Source organism: Acinonyx jubatus, chromosome D3 (assembly GCF_027475565.1).
Source record: "Acinonyx jubatus isolate Ajub_Pintada_27869175 chromosome D3, VMU_Ajub_asm_v1.0, whole genome shotgun sequence".
NCBI classification, from domain to species: Eukaryota; Metazoa; Chordata; class Mammalia; order Carnivora; family Felidae; genus Acinonyx; species Acinonyx jubatus.
In genome coordinates, this window is record NC_069392.1 from 67,429,022 (window position 1) to 67,447,630 (window position 18,609).

The window sequence follows — 18,609 nt, forward strand, 5'->3', positions numbered from 1 at the left end:
TGACAAATGTTATACGGTTGCACTTATAAGAAGTACCTCAAAGAGGCAAATTCACAGAGACAGAAAGTACAACAGAAGTTACCAGGGGCTGGGAAAGGGGCAATGGGGGGTTAGGATTTAATTGGTACCCAGTTTCCGCCTGAGATGATGAAAGAGTTCTGGAAACATACGCTGGTGGTGACCATACAACACTGGGAATGTACTTGACTGAATCACACACTCAGAAACAACTGCAATAGTAAATTTCACGTTATGTAAATTTTACCATAAGAAATCAGACTATGTGAGTAAAATCTTTCCGTAGTCTAGAAGAGTTAGTGAGTCTAACAGACTAGACTCCCCTCTCAAATGCCAGCAGTGAAACGTGCTCATCTCTGGAATACCATGCAACATAAAAAGTCTCGAACGTGGCCAAAGTCCCATGTTTCCCTGCTAACTGTTCTGCCTCCTGCCATTCCACTGCCACGTAGGACTTCCTCCTGCGGCAGGTGCAGGCTGGTACCTGCCGTTCCCTCTACCTGGAATATTCTTTCATTTGCATGGCTCAGTCCCTGGTTTCGCTACTGTCTCTACTTAAATGCTGCTTCCCCAGAGACCCTCTATCTAAAGAAATCTCTTGCTTGTATTTGCTCCCATTCTGTCACTCTCCGCGACTTTGCTCTGCTTTATTTTTCTTCACTGCACTTGGCATTTTCAGAAATGATTTTATGTATTTATTTCTTTATGTATTGCCCATCTCCTCCACTAAAATACAAACTATAAGAGGGCAGGGACTTCATTCCTCATGTTCACAGAAAGACTTCCAGCCTTTAAAACAGTGTCTCATGAAGATGGGGCACTCAGTAACTATTTTTTCGATAAATAAACTTTAAAAATTCACAATTACTGAAAAGGAAATATGTCATATAGAATATATTAATTTGGGGCATCTGGCTGGCTCAGTCAGTGTAGCATGCGACTCTTGATCTCAGGGTTGTGAGTTCACGCCCCACATTGGGTGGGTAGAGATTACTTAAAAATAAAATTAAAAAAAAAAATACAGGGGCACCTGGGTGGCTTGGTCAGTTAAGTGTCCAACGCTTGGTTTCACCTCAGGCCATAGACTCACAATTCCTAAGATTGAGCCCCAGGTCAGGCTCTGCACTGATAACATGGAGCCTGTGTGGAATTCTTTCTCTCCCTCTCTCTCTGCCCCTCCCCAACTCGCTCACTCTCTTAAAGTAAATAAATAACCTTAAAAAAAAAAAGAATACATTAATTTCTTGGTTGCATAACAGTAATACAGTATAATCCCATATTTGTAGGAGAAAAAAAAGACAGATATAAATACACATGTCTATCTACAGGCATGTGCATTATAAAAAGTATGGAAGAATATATACCAAATATCAACAGTGGCTTTCTTTATGTGAAGAAAATACATGACTATTTTCCCTCTTGTTTTCATATTTTCTAACTTCTCTACAATGAAAGATTTGTGTGATTAAAAAAAAAAAAAGACAATTTTACCAGCAAATCAACTAAGAGCTCACTCCACTTATATAATTACAGATATGTAAAAAGACTTGACTACAAGAAGTTCATCATAGTTTTACATATAATGACAAAAACCAGACAACCAGGGGCGCCTGGGTGGCTCAGTCGGTTAAGCGTCAGACTTCGCCTCAGGTCATGATCTCGGGGTTGGTGAGTTCGAGCCCCACGTCGGGCTCTGTGCTGACAGCTCCGAGCTTGAAGCCTACTTTGGATTCTGTCTTCCTCTCTCTCTGCCCCTCCCCTGCTCACGCTCTCTCTCTCTCTCTCAAAAATACATAAACGTTAAAAAATAAAAAAATTTTAAAAAAGACAACCAAAATGTTAAATGTTAGTTAAATTACTGACATACTGACATCCATAAGACAGAATACCATACATCCATTTATAAGCTATGCTGTAGGAAAACACTGACGTGAGGAAAATGTAAGTTGGGGCGCTTGGGTGGCTCAGCCAATTAGGTTTCTGACTCTCTGATTTTGGCTCAGGTTATGATCTCACGGTTGTGAGATCGCGCCCCATGTGGGGTTCTGTGCTGACAGCACAGAGCCTACTTGGGATCCTCTCTCTCCCTCTCTCTGTGTCCCTCCCCCGCTCCCTCTCTCTCTCTCACTCTCCAAAATATGTAAGTAAACATTTAAAAAATGTAAGTTAAAGAAAGAACATGTAGACTATGACACATTTTTAAACAAGAGAATTGATGGCATATACACCAAAATGTTAATGATAGTTACTTCTGATTGCTATTATTTTTACTTTTTTTTCCTTCTTTGTGCTTCGCTGTATACAAAGGTACCAAAAGTAAATATGCATTATCTGGTATTCAAAAAAATGAGCTTACACTTGACACATCCCCAAAGGCAAGGGAATTAAAAGCAGAAATGAACTATTGGGACCTCATCAAGATAAAAAGCTTCTGCACAGCAAAGGAAACAACCAACAAAACTAAAAGGCAACCAACGGAATGGGAAAAGATATTTGCAAATGACATATCGGACAAAGGGCTAGTATCCAAAATCTATAAAGAGCTCACCAAACTCCACACCCAAAAAACAAATACTGCATTGAAGAAATGGGCAGAAAACATGAATAGACACTTCTCTAAAGAAGACATCCAATGGCCAACAGACACATGAAAAGATGCTCAATGTCGCTCCTCATCAGGGAAATACAAATCGAAACCACACTCAGATATCACCTCACACCAGTCAGAGTGGCTAAAATGAACAAATCAGGAGACTATGGATGCTGGAGAGGATGTGGAGAAACGGGAACCCTCTTGCACTGTTGGTGGGAATGCAAACTGGTGCAGCCACTCTGGAAAACAGTGTGGAGATTCCTGAAAAAATTAAAAATAGACCTACCCTATGACCCAGAAATAGCACTGCTAGGAATTTACCCAAGGGATACAGGAGTACTGATGCAGAGGGGCACTTGTACCCCAATGTTTATAGCAGCACTCTCAACAATAGCCAAATTATGGAAAGAGCCTAAATGTCCATCAACTGATGAATGGATAAAGAAATTGTGGTTTATATACACAATGGAGTACTACGTGGCAATGAGAAAGAATGAAATCTGGCCCTTTGTAGCAACGTGGATGGAACTGGAAAGTGTGATGCTAAGTGAAATAAGCCATACAGAAAAAGACAGATACCATATGTGTTCACTCTTATGTGGATCCTGAGAAACTTAACAGAAACCCATGGGGGAGGGGAAGGGAAAAAAAAAAAAAGAGGTTAGAGTGGGAGAGAGCCAAAGCATAAGAGACTCTTAAAAACTGAGAACAAACTGAAGGTTGACCAGGGGTGGGAGGGAGGGGAGGGTGGGTGATGGGTATTGAAGAGGGCATCTTTTGGGATGAGCACTGGGTGTTGTATGGAAACCAATTTGACAATAAATCTCATATATTAAAAATAAAATAAAATAAAATAAAATAAAATAAAATAAAATAAAATAAAATAAAATAAAATAAATAAAATAGAATAAAATAAAATAAAATAAAATAAAATAAAATAAAATAAAATAAAATAAAGTAAAAATGAGCTTAAGTTAACTGTGTGTGCCAAAAGCCACCTTCTGGCCTTGTTTGAGCGCCATCTAGTGGTTGGAAAACATAATACAATTTTCACAATGCAGTAAAGGTTTCTAAAGGTGATCTTTATAAAAGGACATTATGCAAGCACAAAGACAAGTATTACTATACTACGTGGCTGATTTAATTTTCTGAAACAACTGAACAATTAATTCAAAAGAGTCAGAGTATTCTCAAACTTTAGGAAATAGCAGTTATCGGAGAAATTGGTAATTCCTGTTGCTTTTTTTTTCAGCCCTCAAATATTTTAGACTGTCCCAAGACAGAGGCTTTCCTCTTTTTTAAACTGATTGATATTTAATCCTTGAAAGAAGCAGAAAGTCAAACACTTTTACATGCTTTATGGTGTTTTATACCCCCCCCCCCATACACACACACCAAAAAATCTAGAGGGCAGGCGTTACCGTTTCCATTTTACAGAAGCTTCAAAAGTCCCAGTGAGATTAAGCAGCTTGCCTAAATTCACAAAACTAGTCAGTAGTGGAGCTGAGACAGTGGAACCAGACAAAGTTGGTCTGGCTCCAAAATCTATGCTCCCCCTATCATGCTTCACTGCCTCCATTCCTTACAGGTCACTCAAAAAGTCAGTGCACCTTTTCGGTAAAATGATTCTCATTCTTAATAAGTATACAAAAGCATGTGGACTCTTAAAATAAATAAATAGATAGATAAATAAATAAACAAACAAACAAACAAACAAACAAACCAAAAACAGAAACAGAATCATAAACACAGAGAACAGGGGTACCTGGGTGATTCGGTCAGTTAAGCATCCACCCGAGTCTTGATTTCAGCTCAGGTCATAGTATCACGGTTCATGAGTTCAAGCCCCAAGAGGGGCTCTGCACTAACAACAAGGAGCCTGCTTGGAACGCTCTGTCTCCCTCTCTCTCTCTGCCCCTCCCCTGATCGTGCTTGCCTGCACTCTCTCTCTCAAAAATAAACATTTGAGGGGCGCCTGGGTGGCGCAGTCGGTTAAGCATCCGACTTCAGCTCAGGTCACGATCTCGCGGTCCGGGAGTTCGAGCCCCGCGTCGGGCTCTGGGCTGACGGCTCAGAGCCTGGAGCCTGTTTCTGATTCTGTGTCTCCCCCTCTCTCTGCCCCTCCCCCGTTCATGCTCTGTCTCTCTCTGTCCCAAAAATAAATAAGCGTTAAAAAAAAAAAATTTAAAAAAAAAATAAACATTTGAAAGGAAGGGGAGGGGAGGAGGGGGAAGGAAGGAAGGAGGGAAGGGAAGGGAAGGGAAGGGAAGGGAAGGGAAGGGAAGAAACCTGGTGGGTGCTAGGAGAGGGAGGTGGAGGAATGGAGGAAATAAGTGGAGGGGATTGAGAGGTTTAAACTTCTAGTCATAAAATAAGTCATGGGATGAAAAGTACAACAGAGAACACAATCAACAGTGCTGTAATGATGTTGTATGGCAACTACACACTGTGGGGAGCACAATGCAGAAGAATTGCTGAATCACTAGGTTGTCCACCTAAAACTAATAGAACCCTGCATGTCAACCGTAATTCAATAAAAATTAAAATTAAAAAATAAGTGCACAAGCTGTCACTATATGGCTGAGCACTGCTCTCAAATCTAGAACTGTAAGCTCATTAAGTATTTATGTTCGAATCAAGTATCAATTTAAAACAAAAGAACTTTTAAAATATATCCTTTTTTATTTAAAAAAAATGCTTTTCTTAATGTTTATTTACTTTTGAGAGAGAGACAGACAGACAGACAGCAGGAGTGGGGAAGGATATAGAGGAGTAGACAAAGAATCTGAAGCAGGCTCCAGGCTCTGAGGTGTCCACACAAAGCCCGATGCGGGGCTCGAACTCACAAACCGTGAGATCATGACCTGAGCTGAAGTCAGACGCTTAACAGGCTGAGCCACCCAGGCGCCCCTAAAATACATCATTCTATGCACTGTTCTGTTAGCTGGCTATGCCAGTTCCAGGAGGATGCGGTACTTTCCATTTCCTGCGTCGGCACAGACACTCAGACCTTCATCACGCGGTGGATCCATTACCGCAGCGCCTGGCATGTGGCTTTCCTGCCCTACTTTCTCTTCTTTCCTGCTCCTTCCAATCTACCATTCACCCTCCCTAACAAGTGATCTCCCTAAAACAATACTTTAGCCAAACCCACTCAACAAGAACCTACAATGCTAATCCTCAGCTTTTCAACAGGTGTGGCCCAAAGTAAGCACCCTTCTCCAGGCCACTAGACCCGGGCAGGCTTATGACTCTACCCTGCAACACCATGAATCATGCTGGGAAGCGTTTTTAGTGATCCGTAAAATCTGGTCCCCACCTATCACACTTGTGTCTCATGCCCTGCCAACACAAACTAGAAGAATTAATGCAAGTCCTTCAGTCATGCTTTACTCACAGCACAAGAACCGCTTTCATCCATACGTACATGGCTATTCATTGTGGCACTCGCTTGCAATGTAATAACAAAATATTGGAAGCAATCCAAATGGTTAATGTATTTGGCTATATTAATCTTGGTATATTCAGGGCATATGCTATGCCCGCATCAAAAACAATGAGGAAGCTAATATAGAGAAGGCTCTCCAAAATACAATCCAAAACCCCAAGGTACAGAAGTGCATGTAACATACGTTATTGTCTAAAACAAGGGGGATCTATGTGCATGCGTTTATAAATGCATGTGCTACGGTCTGAATGTTTGGATCCCCCTCCCATAATGCATATGTTGAAATCCTAACCCCAAAAGGTGATGGGATTAGGCATGGGATCAGTTCCCATTATTAGAAAGGCCCCCACAGAGCCTGCTCACCCCTTCTACCACGTGAGGGCCAGAGAAGGTCCTGACTACACACCAGGAAGAGGGCCCTCACCCAGTCATGCTGATGTCACAGCCGCAGACTCCCGGCCGCTAGAACCGTGAGCAGAAAACTCCGCTTGTTCATGAGCTCCCCGGTCCGGGGCGGGGGGGGGGGGGGGGGGGGGGGGGTTCTGTTACAGGGGCCTAAACGGACTAAGACAGCATGAGACGTCCTCTGAAAGCACATCTAAGAACACTTGGCAACATCGGCTGCCTCTGGGGAAGGCAACGGGACACACAACAGGATGGAGGAAGGGAGACTTCCCGCTTTGTAACCTTTTGTGTCTTTTGAATTTGGGACCTCAAGAACGTATTATCTTTTCAGACAAAAATAAATGATAATTTTTAAAGTTCCAGCTACAGGGGCGCCCGGGTGGCACATTCCAACCCCTCCAAAACACTTTCCAGAGTCCTGTAATCCTGACTATCCTACACAGCATCCATATACCTTCTAACATTGCACCTACCTGAAACATACATAACTGATCCTGTAACCGAATTATTTAAAAAACAAAACAAAACAAAGACACTGAAGTAATACAGTGGACCCTGAACAATGCAGGGGGGTTAGGAACACCGACCCCTGCACCGTGAAAAATCCACATATAACTTTTTTTTCCAAAATTTATTTATTTTGAGAAAGAGAGGGAGGGACAGGCAGAGAGAGAGAGAGAGAGAGAGAGAGAGAAATCCGAGCAGGCTCCACACTGGTACAGAGCCAGACACGGGGTTCAATTTCACAACCATGAGATCATGACCTGAGCTGAAATCAAGAGTTGGACGCTTAACCAACTGAACCACCCAGGTGCCCCTGGCATGGGAACCACCACATATAACTTCTGACCCAAACTTAACCCCTAAGGGCCTACTATTGACCAGAAGCCTTACCAATAACACACAGTCTATTCACACGTATTTGTATGCTATATGTATTATATCCTATAGAAAGTCAGCTAGAGAAAAGACTATGCCATTAAAGAAAATCGTAAGAAAGAGAAAACAGATTTACAGTACAGGGCTACATTTATCAGAAAAAAATCCACATACACGTGGACCCGCAGAGTTCAAATCTGTGCTGTTCAAGGGTCAACCGTAATTTCTGCTGAAGGACACAGTGACAGTCACAAGGTGATGCAGTCAGAGTATCTAATAAAATGAAAGTCTGATCCCGGCCTTTATGATAAAAATCTTTCAATCACATTAGGACAAAATCGAAACTGCTTTCTTTTTTACAAGACCCCTCAAATCTGCCAAGCCCCCGCCCCTCACCTCCAGTTCCACACACCGGGCCTCCCCTCTGCCCCTCCCCTACTGGGGCCAGCCCCTCCTATTCCCTAGGGCTCAGGAGGCCACTTAAGCATCTCTCCTTCTTCAGTTGCCTCCAGAAAGGGCTACTGGCTGAGGGCCACAGGGGTGGGAAGGAGACTTCCATGACATAGCCTTTGGTACCTTCTGGGATTTGAACCATGAGAATGAATTCCCTTTCAAAACATAAGTGCCACTTCTTCCCAGGAAATCTGTGACTCACCCTGTCCCGCTCTACCTCAGACCCTGAGACGCTGCTGCTGTGTTCATGCTCCACTGCACTCATGTGTTGGTTTACAGACAGATTATAAGCTCTTCGAGGGCAAGAGACGTTATCTAGTTCCTCATTATATCCCGAGATATAAATGGATAAATTTAACTTACAGGAGCGCCTGGGTGGCTCAGTTGGTCAAGCTCAGACTTCAGCTCAGGTCATGATCTCGCGGTCGGTGGGTTCGAGCCCCACGTCGGGCTCTGTGCTGACAGCTCGGAGCCTGGAGCCTGCTTCGGATTCTGTGTCTCCCCCTCTACCCCTCCCCCGCTCATGCTCTGCCTCTCTCTCTCTCAAAAAACTAAAAAATAAACACTTACAAAATTAATAATAGCTTATAAATAACGAAAGGTCATCTGGTCCAGTCACAAGGACGACACATATTAATTACAAATGTGTTCCCATATACCATACCCTCACGGGGGGATACTCGGATGCCCACAAACCAAAAAATAATAAGCACGGTTTTGTTTCTTGTTTTTGCTGCTATTATTTAGTATTTAGAAATATATAAAATCGGCCATGCAAGCAATTTTAAATATTTTATTAAGAAAAAATAAACAGCATATTATTTAAACTCTACTCTTAAATTAATCTTGATTTTATTTCAGACTTTTGCTTCACAAGTAATTTTAATACAGTGAAAAGTTAAAAACTATTGAAGAATCTTAATAGGATTTTGCAACCATGCCTGGAAACTCGAACAAAATCTGATTACTCTAGTGCCAAAAATAATTTATAGTAAGCAAGAATTAGATTAGTCCTAAAGGCCTTACAGTGTCTTAAAAAAAAGGCAGACATCAATTTTTGGCTGCAAAAAATGGGCTGCACTTGAAAACCGCACATATGGATCCAAGAAATTCCAGGAGTGAGCAATCTAAAAACCATCTAAATTCAGAGTCTTCTCTGCAGAGATTCATCGTAGTGCTGAATAATTCATACACTAGGTAATCCCATCTCTGACTCGGCCAATGAGGCGGCACCTGCTAGCTCAGGGCCTGTTCAATGTCAAGGCTCTACAGGTCACACATCAAACACCAGCACCGAGGGGCAGGGACAATACCAGCACAAAGGGGCAGAGGTACGATGCCACCAACGAAGCCTCCAGGACCATCCCACACACACACCTGCACGATGCCGCTTATTCACTTTACAACTTTTCACACTTCCTAAGATTCCTATGTGCTTTTTCGTATAAACTAGGGTGAATTAAGAAAACGGAATGACATCAAAGAGAATAAATACGTGAGGACAGCAAAGGATCTTCGAGAAAGAGCAGTAATAAACAAAACTAACTATGAAGCCACAGTAATTCAAACCACGAAGCACCAGCAAAAATATGGCAAACTTTAGAGGGTACAAAATAGACAAAAAGAACTAACGAATTCTTCGCATCACTATTCCTTAAGAAGTTCATCCTTCCCCCAGTGCTCCGAGGTGCCAGTTCTGCATAAATCAAACACGTGTCCGCATATGCACCCTTCTTCTTCTTCGATTATTAGGATTTGCTCTTTGCCGTTTTAAGTTTTAGAATCAGCTCATCAAAATCTCTCCACCTTATCCCCCCAGCCCCCATAAAAAGCTGTTGTGATTTTTAACTGGAATCACCTTCTCTGTAGGTCCATTTGGGAAGAACTGACATTTTTATGGTAGTCTTCTTCATCTCTAAACATGGTATCTCTCTCCATTTTAGTTAAGTCTTTTTCAATGCCTTTCAGAAGACACTAAAAACTGCGCCGTACCGTAGCTTACCCAAGTGAAAAGAAAACGTGTGTGACAGCAAATGACGAAGTCTCTCTATGCCCTTTTTCCTCTAAGTCTTATTTCAACACGAGCAGTGGCACTCAGTGAGAAACTCCTCATGGAGTAAGGAAACAGATTCATTTTCTTTTTTTTTTTTAATTCAAGTTAGACAACATACAGTGTAGTCTTGGCTTCAGGAGTAGAACCCAGTGATTCAACTCTTACAAAGGACACCCCGTGCTCATCCCAACAAGTGCCCGCCTTAATGCCCGTCACCCCTTTAACCCATCCTCCCACCCACCCACACCAACCCCCAGTTTGTTCTCTGTAGTTACGAGTCTCTTATGGTTTGCCTCCCTCTCTGTTTTTATCTTTTCTTTCCCTTCCGCTATGTCATCTGTTGTGTTTTTCAAATTCCACATATGAGTGAAATCACAGGATATCTGCCCTCCTCTGACTGACTTATTTCGCTCACATAATACGCTCTAGTTCCATCCACATTGTTGTAAATGGCAAGATTTCATTCTTTTTGACTACCAAGGAGTGTTCCATTGTATAGATACACCACATCTTCTTTATCCACCCACCAGGTGATGGACATTTGGGCTCTTTCCATGCTTCGACTATTGTCAATAGTGCTGTTATAAATACTGGAGTGCATGTGCCCCTTCAAATCAGCACTCCTGTGTTCTTTGGATAAATATCTAGTAGTGCCACTGCTGGGTCGGAGGGTAACTTTATTTTCAATTTTTTGAGGAACCGCCATACTGTTCTCCAGAGTGGCTGTACTAGTTTGCATCCCACCAGCAGTGCAAAAGGGTTCCTCTTTCTCCTCATCCTCGCCAACATCTGTTGTTTCCTGAGTCATTAATTTTAGCCATCCTGACAGGTGTGAGGTGGTATTCCATTGTGGTTTTGATCTGTATTTATTTCCCTGATGATGAGTGATGTTGAGCATCTTTACATGTGTCTGTTAGCCATCCGGATGTCGTCTTTGGAAAAGTGTCTATTCGTGTCTTCTGCCAATCTCTTCGCTACATTATTTGGTTTTTGGGTGTTGAGCTTGGTAATTTCTTTATTGATTTTGGATACTAACCCTCGACCCGATAGGTCATTTGCAAATATCTTCTCCCATTCTGTCGGTTGCCTGTTAGTTTTGTTGATTGTGAAGGAAAACGGTTTCGTACTCTGCTGATGCTATAATTGTCTTCAGTTTGACGTCTCCCACCAAGCCACAGCTTCTTTAACTTTCTAAGGATCTCAGAAGCAGTAATAAGTACCCACTTCCTATAACATGCAACTAATCCATGCTATCACATGAAACCATAAACTAAGTGAAACTTCCAAGGCCCAATCCAACTGTATCCAGAAACTAGAAATTGAACATTATTGCCAAAATATATAAATAGTTCACAAAAAGGAAATAGCAATAATCCTTACTCTTTAAACACATAAAAATACACATACCCTTGATTATTAAAGAAAGGCAGATGGGGGGTGCCTGGGAGGCTCGGTCGGTTAAGCGACCCTTGACCTCGGCTCAGGTCATGATCTCATGGTTTGTGAGATCAAACCAAGCGTCAGGCTCTGCTGACAGAGTGGAGACTGGTTGGGATTCTTGCTCTCCCTCTCTCTCTCTGCCTCTCTCCCACTCATGCCCACACTCTCTCGCAAAATAAATAAATAAACTTAAAAAAAAAAAAGGCAAATTAAAACCATAAGGACCACAACATACATCCATAGATTTTTTTCTTTTTAATTCACCATCCAAAGGCAGAGAGACAGGCCTCCCAAGCCTGGGGTCGAGGGAGAGGGGAAATACTTATTTGTCACCGTTATCCTATTTTCATACTGAAAATTGGTGAAGGAAAGGAATTAAGTGTTTACCCTTATTTAATCATAGAGTAAAAACTGCATATCACTTAAAAGATGAAGGAGAGTTCTTCTTTACAGAAAAATTCCAGTTAATAAATACAAAAGAAAGGATCAAATTAAAAATATCACCACTTTGTAATTTCTTATGAAACAGGTGATTCAGACCAAAGTCATCAATGGAGGCTAAAACACACTCAAACCTCAAATCAATCTTAGCACGATAACTGATACAAAACCACAGTTTCTGCATCCTGATGTAGCACAATATCAAGTATATGGAATCACTTACACAGTACCCTTACCAAAACTGTTTAAGTTGCATCAAGCTATTAAATCTGACTTCCAGTTTACAAAACACACACACACACACACACACACACACACACACACAGAGTTACAAGATATGAGAAGCAATCAGGTAAATCCAGAAGGTGGAACATTCTACAGAAAAACACACCCAGTTTGTTGAAAAATTTAATAGCACAGGGGGAAAAAAATGTGGCAGGGGCTGGAGAGTGAATATGTCTATTATAAAGACATTTAAAGGGCATCTGGGTGGGTCAGTAGGTTAAGCATCTGACTCTTGGTTTCGCTCGGGTCATGATCTCACAGTTCATAAGATCCAGCTGTCAGCGCAGAGCCTGCTTGGGATTCCCTCTCTCTCCACCCTTGCCCCACTCGTGCTCTCTCTCCCCCTCTCTCTAAAAATAAATAAATAAAGACATTTAAGAAATGTAACTGGGGTGCTGGAGTGGCTCAATGGGTTGAGCATCTGACTCTTGATTTCGGCTCAGGTCATGATCTCGTAGTTTTTGTGAGTTCAAGCACAGAGCCTGCTTGGGATTCTCTGCCTCCCCCTCTCCCTGCCCCTCCCCCATTCAAGCTGTCTCTGTCTCTTAAAAGAAATAAACTTAAAAAAAAGTTTTTTTCTCTCTCTCAAAAATAAACAAAAAAACTTTTTTTAATTTTAATGGCTGCAGGGTATCTACAGAAAATATTTAATCAGTTTTCTATTTGTGGATGTTGTTTTTAGGCTTCTGTCATAACAAATAATGCTGCATACATCATTTCCCCTGTGTACAAATACATCTCTAGTATAAATTCTGCAAAGTAGCATTGCTGGGTCAGAGTGTTCGGGTTTATAATTTTGACAGATCTTGCCAAACTGTTCCATGGAACTTGTGTCCATTTATACTCCTACAAGCAGGGCAAGAAGGTCTGTTTCCCCACCCTTTTGTCAATTTAATGCAATTTGAGACTCTTTGACTTGTGCCAATTTGACAGATGAAAACCAAGATCTCCTTTTTAACTTTATTATAAAAACTGATAGGCATATAATAACGTAGAGTGACTAGAATACTGAATACCCACATAGTCAATACCTACACAGGTTTAGTGTGACAGGCAGAATAGCAGCCCCCTAAAGATGTTCTAGTCCCTGGGATCTGTGAATGTTATGTCACAGCATATATCAATACCTCATTCCTTTTTATTTCTCAGTGATAGTCCGTTGCATGAATGTGCCATATTTGGCTTATCCATTCATAATTAATACCATTCTGATTGTTTCTGTATTTGCTTCACCCACTTTTTTCAAAGTATTTTAAAGTAAAATAAGGACATTGTCTTCTATAACCGTAATACCATTATCAGACCCAACAAAATTAACAATAAATCCTCCTACCGAGTCCATATTGACATTTCTACAGTTGGCTTTATAATGTCTGTTAGAATTAGGAACTAAATAAGTTGCATTCGTTGCTTCTGGTAGTTACATTTCTTTCTTTCTTTTTAATTTTTTTTTAATGTTTATTTTTGAGAGAGAGGGATATAGAGTGCGTGCTCACGCACAAGCGGGGGAGGGACAGAGAGAAAGGGACACACAGAATCTGAAGCCGGCTCCAGGCTCTGAGCTGTCAGCACAGAGCACAACGAGGGGCTCGAACCCACAAACCGTGAGATCACGACCTGAGCTGAAGTCGATGCTTAACCAACTGAGCCACCCAGGCGCCCCCCTCAAACCACTTTATTTAAAAAAACTTCTTTTAATGTTTATTTATTTTGAGAGAGAAAGAGAGAGAGACAGACACAAGAGAGTGAGTAGGGGAGGGGCAGAGAGAGGGTTGTTGGGTTTTTTTTTTTCATTTTTTTCATTGTTTTTTTCAAGTTTATTTTCTGTAGCCATTTGAGTGAATAAGACAGTTGCATATAAGCACATGTTTACAAAATACATTTTACTTAACTGTAGGGGAAAAAAAGCAAGGGATAGGAGCAAAAAAAGAAAAAGCAAGGCATGTACAGGATGCTGGGACTTGTGTTTAAACACTGTTGTAAAACTACATGAGACATATATGCTTAAATAACCTTGTATTATTCGAGAAGATTCAAAAGAAACTGCTATGAGGAATCACCTCCAGGGAAGGGAGGTGGCTGGGTGGAAGAAAGGAAAGAGAAAAACTTATTTCCAACTTTCCATACCTTTTGGATTTTCTACGGGTACATGTATGACAGAGGATGGACAGACAGAACGTTAAAAACTTTCTTTTTTGAATCAGCATACCACACAAGTTTACATGAATCTTCAATCTCTGAGTAACCTCTTACCTGCTGGTTGGTGCAGGGAAAGAAAACGAGAGGAGCTGATTCCAGAACGGGTCATTCTCAGAGACGGATTCCGTGCCCGATAACTTTTTTAAGTACTCATTTTTAGGAAGATCACCGATTCTGCTGCTGTTCGATCCCATCTTCCAATCTGGTAGATAACTTGTCCTTAAGCCTTCATTTCCGCAAGACAATCTATAAAGAATGAAAAGAAATTTCAAACTTGCTCAACATTAATCATACTTTTCCCATCCTTGACCTAAATGAAAAAAAAAAAAAAAAAAAAACCCAACCCGGAAAATTACTTAAGGGAATCACACTTCTCTTTATTTTTAAATATATTAGACACCAGATACAAAGTCACAAAGGAGAGAAAGGGGCTAAAATTAAAATCTGTCTTAGCTAACACACACACAAAAGTCCAACTCCATGCTTTAGATCTTCAAATGAGCATAGCTCTGCCTAGGAAACGTCTCAAAGCAAATCCCTAACAATGATAACTTCTTACCAATTGTCTGAAAATGAAGCTACTTTTATTTTTTAATGTTCATTTATATTTGAGAGGAAGAGAGAGAGAGAGAGCACAAGGGAGGCACAGAGAGAGAGGGAGACACAGAATCCGAAGCAGGCTCCAGGTTCTGAGCTGTCAGCACAGAGCCGGACACAGGGCTCGAACCCATGAGCCATGAAATCATGACCCCAACTGAAGTCGGACGTTTAAGTGACTGAGTCACCCAGACGCCCCTGAAAATGAAGGCCTTTTACAACAAATGATGGTGATAAAGAGATAGAGAGTGCATATCTTGAACGTGCTCAGAAGGGGGGCAAGTAGCCGAAGGGACGGCCATCAGCTACCTACACTCAGGGGAGAAGGAACCTGAACTGAGTTATGTGCTGAAAGAGAACGGGCTCCCCGTTCCAAAGCTGACACTTAGTGTCCCTCTCGTTGTGGTGTCATGCATATCAGCATTAGCTGGCAGGCTTCTTCCCCTAAACCATGAGGCACTTGGTTTCTCTGAAAATAAGAACTGATTCACCTTCCTCTCCCCAGTGTCTAGACTAGCATGTAACAGGTATGCCCTGAGCAGTATGCTGAAGGAAAGCTTAGGCGAATAAATGATCAGCATCTGCAACATCTGTTGTGCTTGAGGTTTTTTTGTTTGTTTTTCTTTTTGTTCTTTTGACAGTGCAAACCATTTATTCTGGCTTCTTCTGGTGGTCCTCAGGGTCATCAGGGCACACTGAGCCCCACACAGCACCGCGGCAGGCCTGGGACACAGCAAGGCACAGAGGCGAGTCCAGCATCAGGTGACACTGACGGCCAGGGACGTCTGAGCACCAGGAGGCGGCCAGGCACTGGCCAGGGGCGTGGGGACCCCCGAGGGACAAGCAGTTCCGGTGTGTACTGAGGGGAAACAAACTGACCCCAACGTGGGCCTTACGGCAGTTCCTCGGGACATTCACAACACAGGGGTGAAAACGCCCCTCAGCGCATCCGTGAGCAGCAGGCCAGCCTCGCGGCCCCACGGCAGCCCCCCATTCCTCATGCGCCCGTCAAAGGGGCTCCCCCAGGGCAAGTGTCCACCAACCACACTAGGGTCCAGCCCCCTTGTTCCGGGAAAGGCCAGAAGCTGGTAATGGCCTCAGGGCCCAGCTGTTGCCGAGGCCACCCCAGGCCCTGCGGGGATGTGCAGACAGGGTGGGTGCAGATGGGGCCAGGGAGGGGACTTCTGCAGGAAAGGGCTCTTCTCTTCCCAAAGCCCTGGCCCCTCCAGCCAGGTGTGGACAAGTGAGGGTGGTGCTGTAGGGCCCAGCTGTGCCCCAGGCAGCCCAGGGAGACCACGGTGAAGGCAGAAGGTTTAGATAAAGCATGAATTGCTGTCTTCATCAAACCACACTTGACATAGTTCTAGATCATGCTCTATCTCAATTTGTTCAGGAAAGCCTCTCACTGACAATATAAAATGGTGGTAAGATGAATAATAATTACACTATGCTAAAATTACCATTGCAATGAAAGGAAACCATGTCCAAAGGAAAAACTCCAGTTGGATGAGAACCTCCATTGGTAGCAACTTACTTTCTTACGTCTGTCCCTCCTTACTCCACAGAGACACTGAAGCCAACATCAGAATTTGGAAGCATGCCTTCCACATTCTCTTTGGAACTTTGCGACTGGACTAAGCTAAATTACCTAAATGGATGAGGCTCCCCCAGTGCACACAGACAGCCGGTCTTCTGAACAGGAGGCAGAAATACTAATCTGGCTTCCTGTCACCTGGCCCTGAATTCAACACCACCTAGCATTTTCTTCTTCCCTACCCAGGGGACAGGGACCCCAAAACCAGCTGGCTCCAACTAAGCCTCCATATCAAGCCAGCTAATCGTACGTCTAGATTGTGGTTTAATTTTTTATTTTTATTTTTAAAAAATCCGGAAGCTTCACAAATCTACGTGTCACCCTTGCACAGGGGCCACACTAATCTTCTCCGTATCGTTCCAATTTTAGTATGTGCGCTGCCCAAGCCAGCACTGTGGTTTAATATCTTAAATGAGGAATTAGTAAGCCCAATTAGAAAATGCTATAAAAATATTCTGAAATATATAAATGCCTTACTTGTCACACCCAATTCCAAAGTTATTTTACACATTTTAAGTCATTTAAAATGAAATGTTTTAATATAATCTTACAACGGGGTACATTACACTAATGAAAATGAATTAACTAGAGCTACAATTACCAACATGGACAAAATACACACTAAAGAAAATGCTACAGAATAACAGACATGGTGTGATTTCACTTATATGATTTTAAAACATGCGAACAATATCATGGATATGTTCATACCTACTATAAATTATTAAAATATACATGGAAAAAATACACAGCAAATTCAGAAGAATGCTTTTACAGAATGTTATCAGGAGAGGAACAGAGGAGCTTTAGTGGTATCAATAAATACTTTCTCAAACAGAAAAGGGGAAAGGAACAGAGGGAAAGGGATGGGGGCACCTAGCTGGCTCGGTCAGTTAAGCGTCCGACTTTGGCTCAGGTCATGATCTCATGGTTAGTGGGTTCGAGCCCCGCATCAGGCTCCGTGCTGACAGCTCAGAGCCTGGAGCCTGCCTCGGATTCTGTCTCTCTCTCTCTCTCTCTCTCTCTCTCTCTCTCTCTCTCTCTGCCCCTCCCCCGCTCACGTTCTGTCTCTTCAAAACAAATAAACGTTAAAAAAAATAATAAAAAAATAAAATTATAGAAAGGGGATGAAGCACATGTGCCAAATATTTAGACTTGCTGAAAATGGACAGTATGTACAGGGGTCTGGCCTACTACCCTCTGTTCCTGCCATAAATATAGAGTGAGAGTTGTTTTAAAAGAAATGGTTTCTCAATCACTCAGCAGCAATACTGGAAGGTAAATGACAGGGAAGCAATGTCTCTAAAATATTAATAAAAAATAATTTTAGGGGTGCCTGGGTGGATCAGTTGGTTGAGCATCCGACCTGGCTCAGGTCATGATCTCACGATTTGTGAGTTCAAGCCCCACGTGAAGCTTGCCGTAGTCAGCACAGAGCTGGCTTCAGATCCTCTGTCCTCTCTCTCTGCCCCTCCCTTGCTCACGCTCTCTCAAAAATAAATAAAAACATTTAAGAAAATAATAATAACAATTTTAACTACAATTCTTTGGCTAGCCAAGCTACCAGTTAAGTATAAAGGTAGAATAAAGGCATTTTTAGACTTGCCGCAACTCAAAAAAGCCTCCCATGGCCCCATCTTCTGGAAGGTGCTGGAAGATGTACCCTTTCAAGGTGAGTGAATAAACCAAGAAAAATGAAGACAAGGAATTCAAGAAACAAAGGCTGCAACACAAGACAGGAGTAAGAGACGCCCAGGAGAAGACACGTGCAGCAGGCTGGGACACGAGTCGAGACGGCCCCATGACCTCCAGGGGGAAGCAAGCCAGAGAGCGACAGGTCACCTGACATGTCTGACCTTATTCTGTGGCGCGTTACCAATATTGTAGGAGAATCTGGTAGGAACGAAGGACAGCTACACAGAAAACAAATGATTTTTTAATTACGCACTGTGGAAAAAACAAAAATTGTTTAAGGGTCATGTAATCATAGTACATGACTCAATTCTACAGTTATCGATATTTATATAATCATCACAATAGAAAAAGTAGACATTTAACCAAAAATTGCGAGGGAACTATATTGGGAAGATGCTTAAAAAAGAATCAGTAGTGGTGGTTTAAGAGTGTGAAATTCTCATCTTCCATAATAGGCAGGAAGTCAGCAGAAAATACCTAATTACTAAATCGGCAAATAACAGTGAAAG

At 42.2% G+C, this 18,609-nt stretch overlaps 1 protein-coding gene and 1 non-coding gene across 7 annotated transcripts in view; both read right to left on the reverse strand.

The window, feature by feature from the left end:
- The window catches only part of DYM (dymeclin), a 329,646-nt gene that overhangs the window by 306,174 nt on the left and 4,863 nt on the right, over window positions 1-18,609 (reverse strand). For all 6 annotated transcript variants that reach the window (XM_053205580.1, XM_027068935.2, XM_053205581.1 and 3 more), the window contains one exon: window positions 14,269-14,460. In XM_053205580.1, coding sequence (XP_053061555.1) covers window positions 14,269-14,408 — 140 coding nt within the window. In that variant the 5' untranslated portion in view covers window positions 14,409-14,460. Of the gene's footprint in view, window positions 1-14,268; window positions 14,461-18,609 lie in introns of those variants that run through there.
- LOC113602381 (U6 spliceosomal RNA) lies at window positions 16,692-16,798 on the reverse strand. Its single transcript, XR_003423808.1, has one exon. It is a non-coding gene; the product is annotated as a U6 spliceosomal RNA (small nuclear RNA).